The sequence below is a fragment of the Schistocerca cancellata genome, chromosome 7 (genome assembly GCF_023864275.1).
Source record: "Schistocerca cancellata isolate TAMUIC-IGC-003103 chromosome 7, iqSchCanc2.1, whole genome shotgun sequence".
Taxonomy (NCBI): Eukaryota; Metazoa; Arthropoda; class Insecta; order Orthoptera; family Acrididae; genus Schistocerca; species Schistocerca cancellata.
The window spans coordinates 483056694-483069334 of NC_064632.1; the positions used below are offsets into that span (position 1 = coordinate 483056694).

At 43.7% G+C, this 12641-nt stretch overlaps 1 protein-coding gene across 1 annotated transcript; it reads left to right on the plus strand.

The window, feature by feature from the left end:
• The first annotated feature begins 5036 nt into the window (after positions 1 to 5036).
• LOC126092196 (cuticle protein 64-like) lies at positions 5037 to 10179 on the plus strand. The gene is made up of 2 exons (XM_049907680.1): positions 5037 to 5079; positions 9862 to 10179. The coding sequence occupies exons 1-2, from the start codon at positions 5068 to 5070 to the stop codon at positions 10099 to 10101; spliced, it is 252 nt and encodes an 83-aa protein (XP_049763637.1). The 5' UTR covers positions 5037 to 5067; the 3' UTR covers positions 10102 to 10179.
• Positions 10180 to 12641: the final 2462 nt, after the last annotated feature.

Consider the following 12641-nt stretch of genomic DNA (forward strand, 5'->3'; position numbering starts at 1 on the left):
TCATGTTTTTCTTCCACTAACTAGCACTACTCCAGTACCCAAGTATCCCACTTGTTACGTAAGAAATTTTGTGAATTTTTGTGTCATTTCCTTACAGCGGACGACTCCAGAAGATATTTATTGCTGAAAGTTTTTCAGGCATTTCTCTTTAGAACTTTAGGAGCGTCTGTCTGACTTCTGTAGTAGTGTGGGGGTGGACATTGCATCTTGCAGGAGCCACAGGGTAAAGGGTACATCTCAGATTAATTCGTTGCGCAGAATAACAGAATAACAGATCAACCCCACACCTCAGAAAATATTTCCGTTTCCTGTGAATACAGCTGGTACATGGTATAGCATCTTCGTTGAAGGAAAATTAACCCTGAAGACGAAGCAAACGTTTTTCTTCCATTGTGTCGATGATTTTCTTGTCCTACGGTATCGCGGCATACACTGCTGGACTAACACCTGTTTGACTGCGTGTTGGGTCCTCCTTTGGAACGCAGTGCAACACCTAACCTGTGTGGCAAGCATTCTACAAAACTTTGGAGGTTTGCAGGTATATGGCACCAACTATGTACACACAGATAACACAATTCCCATACCTGTAAACTCCGGGCTGCGGTTTTTGGACACGTAGCTGGTATCCAGTAGCGTCCCATATGGGTTCCATCGGGTTCTGTCAGTTGACAGACGAGACGTCAACCTGAGTTTACTGTAATGCCGCTGAAGCCACTGTAGCATGCTTTTGCCCTTGTGGAACGGACAGTTATCGTGCTGTAAGATGCTACCACTTTCAGGGAAAACAGCAAACACGAAGGGTTGCATTTGTTCGCAATATTGTTCAGACTGGTGTACAACAGCGAAAGCGAGCACGTGTAGTGTCCTATAACGTAGCATTAGTTGTAAAGGCGACTATTACTATATGCTGTAAGCTTTCTGGTTTAATTCTGACGCTTGCACGTTATATGTTCGCTTCCATATCGGATATATCGCAGTATTATAACTGTATAATTGTACAACTCATCAACACCAACAGCACTTGAAAATGGCCTGTAAGGTCGAAGCTGGCCAATCGTGCAAGACATAGCTGGATACTTGTGAAAAACAACCGAGGTGGAAAACTTTAAAGTGTCCTTTGATGTTCGAAACAGCCGAGGTGGAAAACTTCAAAATGGCCTTTACTGTTCAAGGAATCAACAGTTCTCTATTGCCTTCGATAACTATTACCATAGATAACTCCGAAGCCAAAGTGAATGTCTAGCATAGCATAATACTGCCTCACCTACGTGTGTTCACGGCACGATAGATATCTCGAGGAGTCGTTCGCCTTGTGACGGCGTATCTGAACACGAACGTTGTCCTTGTGTAACAAGAAACGTGATTCGTCCGAGGAGGCGACCCATATACATTCAACCGCGGTCTAATCTCCATGATTTCTTGTCCACTGTCACCAATACTGACGTTGTCGTTGGGTCAAGATGTTGAACAATGTACGGTCAACGATGTGCCTTACACTAGCGCTGTCCTAGATGTGCCTTACATAGCCACCTATTCTGATTCACATTGGGTGTAAGACTCTCACTTCCACGTTCTGCGACGAGGCATTGACGTTTAACACCGCATCGTCTACTCCTGGTGAACCTTCCTTGAACTAGTTTCGTTAAATATTCACGACAACAGCACGCGATCAGCCAATCAGCCAATCTGCCCTTTGTCAATGTCACGTATGTAAAAGAAATTCCTCAATTGCACACGGAATCATCGATGGAACAATACACCATTCGTCTCTGCTCCGCTTATATAGCTTTCCTTGCCGCATCATGTGGCCGAAACGCCACTAGGAGGCATTCAGCGGCGACATAAGTAGTGGCCGTAATGTTTTCGTTCACGACTGTGTGTAGGTCACAAGCAGAGAGAGGCAAACGAAATGCCTTCTTTCATCTTCCTGAATCGTCTCGATCACAACACATACACTATGTGATGGAAAGTATCCAGACACTTGTCTGAAAGTGACCTACAAGTTCGTAGCGCCCTCCATCGGTAATATTGGAATTCAGTATGGTGTTGGACCACCATTAGCCTTGATGGCAGCTTCCACTCTCGCAGGCATACGTCCAGTAAAGTACTGGAAGGCTTCTTGAGGAATGGCAGCCCATTCCTTAGGGAGTGCTGCACTGGGGAGAGATATCGATGCCGTTCGGTGAGGCCAGACACGAAGTCGGCGTTGCAAAACATCCCACAGGTGTTCTGTAGGATTCAGGTCAGGACTCTGTGCAGGACGTTCCATCTCAGGGATGTAACTGTCGTGTAACCACTCCGCCACACGCCGTGCATTATGAGCAGGTGCTCGATCGTGTTGAAAGATGAAATCGCCGTCCTCGAATTGTTCTTGAACAATGGGAAATAAGAAGGTGCTTCAAACATCAGTGTAGGCCTGTGCTGTTATAGTGGCACGCAAACCAACAAGGGGTGCAAGCCCCCTCCTTGAAACACGACCACACATAACACCACCGCCTCCGAATTTTAACGGTGGCACTACACATGATGGCAGATGACGTTGACCGGGCATTCGCCAGAACCACACCCTGCCATCGGATCACCACATTGTGTACCGTGATACGTCACTCCACACAACATTTTTCCACTGTTAAGTCGTCAATGTTTACGCTCCTTACACCAAGCGAGGCGTCGTTTGGCAGTTACCGCCGTGATTTATGGCTTATGAGTAGCCGCCCGACCATGAAATCCAAGTTTTCTCACCTCAAGCCTAACTGTCATAGTACTTGCAGTGGATCCTGATGCAGTTTGGAATTCCTGTGTGATGATCTGGATAGATGACTGCCTATTAAAATCGCTCAAAAGAGGAAAGGCCTCTGGACCTGATGGGATACCAGTTCAATTTTACACAGAGTACGCGAATGAACTTGCCCCCCTTCTTGCAGCGGTGTACCGTAGGTCTCTAGAAGAGCGTAGCGTTCCAAAGGATTGGAAAAGGGCACAGGTCATCCCAGTTTTCAAGAAGGGACGTCGAACAGATGTGCAGAACTATAGACCTATATCTCCAACGTCGATCAGTTGTAGAATTTTGGAACACGTATTGTGTTCGAGTATAATGACTTTTCTGGAGACTAGAAATCTACTCTGTAGGAATCAGCATGGGTTTCGAAAAAGACGGTCATGTGAAACCCAGCTCGCGCTATTCGTCCACGAGACTCAGAGGGCCATAGACACGGGTTCCCAGGTAGATGCCGTGTTTCTTGACTTCCGCAAGGCGTTCGATACAGTTCCCCACAGTCGTTTAATGAACAAAGTAAGAGCATATGGTCTATCAGACCAATTGTGTGATTGGATTGAGAAGTTCCTAGATAACAGGACGCAGCATGTCATCCTCAATGGAGAGAAGTCTTCCGAAGTAAGAGTGATTTCAGGTGGGCTGCAGGGGAGTGTCATAGGACCGTTGCTATTCACAATATACATAAATGACCTGGTGGATGACATCGGAAGTTCACTGAGGCTTTTTGCAGATGATGCTGTGATGTATCGAGAGGTTGTAACAATGGAAAATTGTACTGAAATGCAGGAGGATCTGCATCGAATTGACACATGGTGCAGGGAATGGCAATTGAATCTCAATGTAGACAAGTGTAATGTGCTGCGAATATACACAAAGATAGATCCTTTATCATTTAGCTACAAAATAGCAGGTCAGCAACTGGAAGCAGTTAATACCATAAATTATCTGGGAGTACGCTTTAGGAGTGATTTAAAATGGGAATGATCATATAATGTTGATCGTCGGTAAAGCAGATGCCAGACTGAGATGCATTGGAAGAATCCTAAGGAAATGCAATCCGAAAACAAAGGAAGTAGGTTACAGTACGCTTGTTCGCCCACTGCTTGAATACTGCTCAGCAGTGTGGGATCTGTACCAGATAGGGTTGATAGAAGATATAGAGAAGATCCAACGGAGAGCAGCGCGCTTCGTTACAGGATCATTTAGTAATCGCGAAAGCGTTACGGAGATGATAGATAAACTCCAGTGGAAGACTCTGCAGGAGAGACGCTCAGTAGCTCGGTACGGGCTTTTGTCAAAGTTTCGAGAACATACCTTCACCGAAGAGTCAAGCAGTATATTGGTCCCTCTTACGTATATCTCGCGAAGAGACCATGAGGATAAAATCAGAGAGATTAGAGCCCACACAGAGGCATACCGACAATCCTTCTTTCCACGAACAATACGAGACTGGAATAGAAGGGAGAACCGATAGAGGTACTGAAGGTACCCTGCGCCACACACCGTCAGGTGGTTTGCGGAGTATGGATGTAGATGTAGATGTTGATGTAGATATTACACACTACGACCCTCTCCAGCTGTCGGCGATCTCTGTCACTCATTAGACGACGTCGGCCTGTACGCTTTTGTGCTGTACGTGTCCCTTCACGTTTCCACTTCCCTATCACATCGGAATCAGTGGGCCTATGGATGTTTAGGAGCGTGAAAATCTCGTGAGCTCCGCAGAGCGCCCCATTCTTCTCTCTCACGACGTCTAATGACTACTGAGGTCGCTGATATGGAGTATCTGGCAGTAGGTGGCAGCACAATGCACCTAATGTCAAAAACGTATGTTTCTGTGGGTTTCCGGATACCTTTGATCACATAGTGTATCTGCGACTATACGTCAGACAGTTGTGCTTAAACGTACTGGTCTGACGTAAAATCAGATAAGCGATAATTACGTTGTCGGACAGCGAAAGAAGTGTAATAAAGTCACAGTGAGGAAACCAATGTCGGTTTGAGTGCTCCTGGATGTAATGTAACGAATGAAAAAGAGCCAATAGTAATTTTTTTTTTCGATTTCGAATGCTGGGAGACTTTCTGTAGGGTGAAAGGAGAACGCCTCCAGTGACCGTAGGTGATATACGCGACCTAGAGAGAGACCAGTTCTAGGAGCGAATAGAGTCGCCGCGGAAGGTCGCCCGCTGTGGCGGTGACCACCGCCCAGAGAAACAGCGGATATAAAAGACGGCTCCCTTCACACTGCGGCTAGAGTCAGCTGCGACAGTAGCAATTTTCTCCACAGCAACATGAAGTTCTTGGTAAGTAGCTGCCGTTCTCAGTAGGAGAAGCAAACTATTACCATTAGACTTGAATCACTTAGGGACTTGAGTTGCCGGCCGTTGTGACCGAGCGGTTCTAGGCGCTTCAGTCCGGGACCGCTCTGCTGCTACGGTCTCAGGTTCGAATCCTGCCTCGGGAATAGATGTCCTTAGGTTAGTTAGGTTTAAGTAGTTCTGAGTTCTAGGGGACTGATGACCTCCGATGTCCCATAGCGCTCAGAGCCATTGGGAGTTGAGTTACCCTACAACGAGGTTTGAGAAAACCAATGATGATGAAAGATTTCTTTTAAGGGATAAATGTCTTGTTTAGATAAGGGCGGTATTACATTCCCAGCCTCCTCCATCTACAGCTGTACTCCGTAACCGAGCATAAGGCACATAATTCACTGTAGTCTGATTTAAATTAGTTGGCATCTGACGTTTAAGATCCGAAGTTGCGACTCTGTCATGATTGGAGACAACCACCACAGCCCTACGTTTTTCGTGTCGATAGAAAATATGTGTTCGTACTCTTTTCCCTACCAAAAATATCTAAAAATCCGAAATTAAACTATGTTTTTGGATTTATACATTGTCCCTCAAATGGTTATAATTTGTTCATAATTTTTAATATACCTAGAATTTTGTTCATGGTTTTGGAACGGATGAATTTTTTCTGTACGGCTAAAGCCTTATGCTTATCAAGGCATAGATGTATTAACACATTACCAAAAAAATCTTGTACTCCAACGGATGTTTAAAAAGTTGGGTACCGCATGACGTTTCCTTTTCGCAAAGTTCTTGTTCTTTAACAAGTATCAAATATGAAGTTTAAATTCTCTGTCTACTAAAAAGTCACATAAAAGTCTGAAATCCACTTATGGTGTAGAACGGAATGCACACCTCTGTAGTCGAGGTTGTTAATGGACGCTTATGCAGTGGTGCTCGAATCCTAGTGGTGTAAAATTTTCACTGCTAGTATTTGGCAACCAGGGGGAAGGGAGATGACGTCGTATTTGCGTCAATGTCCTGGATTAAATTACAACCTCACCGCAGTTTCTCATGAAGTGAGGGCATCTGACATAGTCGATGGAGTTCTGTCCCTCTAATGATGCGTTAAGCTAGGCGGTGAGCGTGACCGTAGCGATCGCGCGGTTCCAGACTGAAGCGCCTAGAACCGCTCGGCCACACCGGCCGGCGAAAATTTTATGAAGATGACTATTTTAGACCTCATTATAGCACCTGCTGTACAATTGCAAATAATGGATTCCTGATGCAATTTTTACTAATGCAACTGGCTTTTCACATTCGCCATTGCCGTCTTCTTGCAAGATTATGGTTTGCAAACTGACTTTCTCACTATAAGTTTGCAACTACATAATATTATAGTTTTATTGGTCCATAATACGAATGTATGTAAGTGCACGATTACAGCTAACGATGATAGTTTTTACTGCATGTTCACCGCATTTTTGCCGTTTGGGCGATTTGAAGATGGTTGTAGAAATCAACCGAAACTAGTTATCGTGTTTAATTGTATAAGGAAAGGAAAAAAGTGTGGTTCAGGCATTAAATGTGTTTTTTCAAATTAAAAAACTTATTTCAGCTGTTTCACGTCTCCTTTCACGATACATGAATGCAAAGTATTTGCTTGCTGAAACGCTGAACAATACCCCTAATAACACTGCACTGGAAACATATTTGCTCATACTAGTATCAAAAACGTGATTATGTTAAAGACTGGCGATCAGTTAACAGCACGGATGTAAACATAATCGTAATATGCGTGATATAAATAAGAAATAGCTGAATTCGGCAGAAAATTCTAGATTTACGAAAAGATTAGCAAGCAGATAGTAAGAATCTATTGAGTTCATTGTTATCAATACAGTAATAGTTGTACGGTGAAGAATGACACAGCGATAAAAGTGTATGTTTTCTCTCTAAAGCGGGAAAAAATTAATTTCACCCAAACAAATGAAACAGGAAACACTACTTTCGTATAAATTACAACATTAGAGCGCTCATTCTACTTTGAAATATATTTATAGTAACTCCTTCGAAAATTTCGGTGCAGCACTCATGTCACATTTTAAACAGAATTCACGAGAGTAGAGAATGTCTAATTCAAATGCATTCTGGACCAAAGACACAGAAAAAAATTCAGTGGAGTGATGGACTGTATGGCATGCTATCTGTTGAAATATTTTGAATTCTGTTGTAATTAAAATAAAAGTTGTTATTACTTACATTTTTGTTCTAATCAGCTGTGGAAATGGTGTTTACATTGGAACAATAAGTCTGACAAACATAGCGTAGGGAGTATAAACGATCGAGAGCTGGGCTGTTTCAATCGTCTTCATTGAAAAAGTGGTTAAGTTCCTACAGACCGTAATATCGTCGCAGTGACGAAATTTTATTTAGGTATTTTCCAGTTTTTCGTTGCCTAGTCTCTTTTACACATCCCGTGAAGCCTGTGGTAATTCTAAGCACATTGAGATAAAACTCAATCTCTATCAGTTTTGTGTATCTGGGTGTCTTCCAGCATCTGATGGTTGGTTGGTTGGTTGGTTTGTGGGACTGCAGGGACCAGACTGCTAGGGCCATCTGTCCCTTTTTCCAAAAACTTCAAACACCCACAAAGAATAAAAACGAACAACGGAGATGACAAGAGACGACACAGGACAAGAAAGACTCAGACAGAGACCAGACAAAATGAATTAAAATGACACAGAGTGTGGCAGTGGTTGGCCGACGACAGAGACAAAAAAGGAAAAGCCAGCCACCTAGAAACACACTAAAAAAGACAGTCTAAAATCATAGGCCAAAGGCCAGACTCAGCTCAAAAAACACGACAAACACTTAGGCCAAATGATAAAAGCCCCCTGTCCGAATGAAACGCAAAACTAAGCATGCCATGACAGTGTCATCTGTTAAAAGGGCAGGGAGCGTATCAGGCAGCGCAAACGTCTGCTTGAGCACAGTTAAAAGTGGACAGGCCAACAAAATGTGGACCACATAGAGGCGCAGTAAATAGCTGTGCGTCATCCGGGTGCGGCCAATGCGGAACCGATAAAGGACAACTGATTCCATGCGAGTGGCTCACATGCATGACCGCCACACTTTCGTCGTCTCCTTGATAGCAGGGAGTTCGTTTGGTGTGGTCAGGTTGCGCCATTCAGTGTTCCAAATCGCGAAAACTTTGCGGCGGAAGACTGCTCGCAAATCGGTCTCCGGGAGGCCAATGTCCAGAGATGGTTTACTGGTGGCCAGTTTAGCCAGCCGACCAACATGTTCATTACCCGGAATCCCAACATGGCCTGGGGTCCAAATGAAGGTCCCTGAGCGTCCACTCCTGTAGAGGGCATAAAGAGACTCCTGGATTAACAATACCAAAGGATGCCTGGGGAAGGACTGGTCCAGAATTTGATAAACCCAAGAGGGTACGTAACGTGCTTAACTTAGCTTGCAAGATAATCGAATGAACACAAAGCTGGGGCTATAGATAGCCAGTATCGTTTAATACCCCTTCTACCTACACACAGAAAGAACCGAGATTTGTACCAGAAATTGTTGGTTTTGCGCCAGTAGCTAACGGAAGCCAATATTTCATGTAGGGGCTGAGATAAAGAAAGGGCAAAAGTGAATGAGCGTGCTGATTGAAAATGGTTATACTGCTGCCGTGCCATTTTGCTGTAGTGTGCTACAATTTTCAATAGCCACATTTGTGGTTATGTAGGTGGCCATTACATAAAATAAAAAAAAACGAATTAGGTTTCTGTAGTTACCACATTTCGTCAGTGAAATATGAAGACGCCTTTAAAAGAAAAAAAAATAAATAAAAAAAGAGGATTCGGTTTCAGTTCTACTGGTCAATTTTAGCATTTCAGTTTCTCCATATTTCTGCTTGTAATGTGGAACGAAATTTCACTCGATAAGATGTTAAAACGAAACAAGCCCTGCCTCTATTGTTCTGGTACCCTAGACCAGTTAGAGATTTTGTTATGCCTCTATTCTCATGGCATGACACATGGGCTCCAGATGAAATGTTCCCGCTACCTTGGGAAGCATTCCAATTACTATCGATGTTAAAGATTTCATCGAATAGTAATGTCGGCACTTACCGAGTTAAGTACACGGTTCTCTGTTGCTGGTTAGGGAATACTTAATTTGCTTTGGATGTAGGTTTCTTCGCTAGGAAAGAAAATCCTTGGTCTTACTGCAGCTGGTCTTCCTGTATGTGTATGTTGCAATAATAAACTGCAGAATTGTTGACACATCGATGTTTATTCACGAAAAATACAAAACTTTTTCATTGTCCAATCGTTCCATCCACACCCGCCACGTGCATTCAACTGCCGTTCCAACTTCCCTCCAAAACGCATCTCCCCCAAGGAACAAACAATTTATAAAACATTAACATCTTTGGAGATGGAAGATTAATGATTTAACCTCTAAAATTTATATCAGTAAATCCACTAAAATTAATATCAATAATTCTGTCACACTAGAAAACGCATAATTAAGATTTGATTAACAATTGGCATAAATCCGAAAGTAGACACTAAGATCTGCACATAGTAATGGGAAGAATAGAAATGGGAAGGTAGTTCCATTTCACAGAGACCAGTGGGAGGACCCAAATGGTTGTTAACCCAATTAATGTGTTGCATTATTCGGCACGTACATCATCCGTCATTGCGGACCTTTGTTGAGGCCACTAGAGAAGCTGCGATGTTGTGGTGTCAGCGAGTGACAGCCGCGTCGTGTCGCCTTTTGCAGGTGGTCGTGCTGGTGGCGTGTGTGGCGGTAGTGTCCTGCCAGCAGGAGCTGCATCGTGAGAAGCGTGGATACCTCGGCCTGGGGGCCGGACTGCTGGCCGCCCCCGCCGTCGCCGCCCCCGCTGTGGTCGCCGCCCCCGCAGTCGCCGCCGTCGCTGCCCCCGCAGTTGTCGCCGGACCCGCCATCGGCTACGGATATGGCTACCTCGGCGGTGTTCACGGAAAGCTGATCCACGGCTGATGCGCCTTCCTCTCTAACCAGCTTGTATTGTGTGTCTTCGTTGCTGTGGCCTCATTAAAGCTCCTTTTTGTAATATAACATACTGAGTTTTTTTGTCATTTTCTCTCTTAAAACGCCATTGTAGAATGTCATAATATCGTGCTTTCCTATGACTAAGGGCTACAATAATGAAGGAGTGCTCTTCTCGAGTAAACCAGAAGTTAACATGTACATGTCAAGTCCTCCTATGCTTTTAATAGTCGATAAAACGCCGCAGTTAAGAGTGCTGTCTAACTGCAACTATAGCTCATAAGATGAATCTACACTGGAGATCTTTATTTAAACTGAAGGTAAATAGTCAAGTTTGGAGAGAGTCTAATTGCGACTGTGCAACAGAAAAGTCCGAAGACTACCCTGTCAAACTGTGTTACCCTTCTTTACTGTTCTTATATCGACGTGGAGGGTCTTAGACTTTGGCGTATATTATTGGGAGTGCAAACACTATGTCAAAAATGTCGTATACGAGGTGTGTTTTTTCAAGTAAGAACCGTTTTGAAATTTAAAAAAGACGTGCTAAGATATCTCAATAATTTTATTTTTACATGAAAGTCTGTACCTTAATCCACGCACTGACGCCATTACAGTCTGATTCTTCTTTTTTTTACGCTGTGTACTGAGCCTCCTATAATCATGAGTCCCGCCGACTGAGAAGTACGGGCTGTTGTAAGATTTCTTAGTGCTAAAGGCCTAAAAGCGATCGATATTCATTGTGAGGTCTGTGCAGTTTAAGGAGAAAAGATTATGAGTGATGGAATGGTAAGAAAATGGGCGAGAGCATTTAAAGATGGCCGCACAAATGTGCATGATGAACAACGGATTGGGCTTCCTTCGGTCGTTAATGAAAGTTTAGTGCAGGAAGTGGACAAGAGAAAACAGACGCTTTACGATTTACTCCTTGAGGGATGACTTTCCCACTGTTTCGCGTAGTGTTTGAATGGCATTGTGGCCGAGCACTTTAATTACCAAAAATTGTGCGCACGTTGGGTACCGAAAATGTTGACGGATGTGCATAAAACCAAATGTTTAGACAGTGCATTGGCTTTACTTGAGCGGTATCACAACGACGGTGATGATTTCTTAAGCCAAATTCTTTCGGGAGATGAAACATGGGTGGCCTACGTCACACCAGAATCAAAGCAACAGTCCATGGAAGTAGAGCAAGGGCATCGTTTTGCTGCAAGACAATGCCCGTTCACATGTGGCAAATCAGACCAAAGATCTCATCACATCTTTTCGATGGGAAACTCTACATCATCCACCGTACAGCCCCGATCTTGCGCCCAGTGACTGCCATCTGTTCCTGCACTTGAAGAAACACCTGGGCGGTCAGCGTCTTCAAGACGATGACGAAGTCAAAACAGTAGTGATCCAGTGGTTAACAAGTCAGGCAGGAGACTTCTATGAGGAGGGTATTCAAAAACTGGTACAACGTTATGACAAGTGCCTCAATATTGACGAAAATTATGTAGAAAAATAGAATAAGGTACAGGCTTTCATGTAAAAATAAAATGAGATATCTTAGCACATCTCTTTTTAATTTCAAAATGGTACTTACTTAAAAAACACGGCTCGTAAAATAGGGCCGAAATCTAGAATATGTCTTTAGATGAGGTACCTGGGGGGTGAAAGCCCTCGCTCTGAATCAGAAAATGTGCACTCTGCGGATTAAACGATTTTTTATGTCGTAAAAACATTAAAATTAAGAGCTCCTCTGTCCAAAAGCACATAACGTATTTTAGAATCAGAAATACTGCATTGATTGGGTACAGATCTCTGTGATGTAATGGATGACTCTGTGATGTAATGGATACAAATCTGCTAGTCGTATCGTCCTATAAAATACTCTCACTTAGTGAGAACGTGGGTCCACTGCGATTAAGAAAAAGTGTTAGGTAACATGGATTAAGCACCTAGAAAAAGTGAATGATTGATCAAAGAACTAAATTGAGGCGTCAGTCGAAGTCATTATTATCGACACAACATCTAACGAATTATACAAACAATTTGTTTTCTCTACAGTTAAAACTTGCAGAATGAGATTTTCACTCTGTAGCGGAGTGTGCGCTGATATGAAACTTCCTGGCAGATTAAAACTGTGTGCCCGACCGAGACTCGAACTCGGGACCTTTACCTTTCGCGGGCAAGTGCTCTACCATCTGAGCTACCGAAGCACGACTCACGCCCGGTACTCACAGCTTGACTTCTGACAGTATCTCGTCTCCTACCTTCCAAACTTTACAGAAGCTCTCCTGCGAGCCTTGCAGAACCAGTACAAGCCATGTCTCCGCAATATCCTTTCTTTCTGGAGTGCTAGTTCTGCTAAGGCAAAGGTCCCGAGTTCGAGTCTCGGTCGGGCACACAGTTTTAATCTGCCAGGAAGTTTCAATTAAAACTTGTTCTGTAATGGGTGTACGCTGATCTGAAACTTCCTGGCCGAGTAAGACCGTGCCCCAGACCCAGACATGAACCTGGAAGCTTCGACTTAGTTGCCCAAGCAGTGC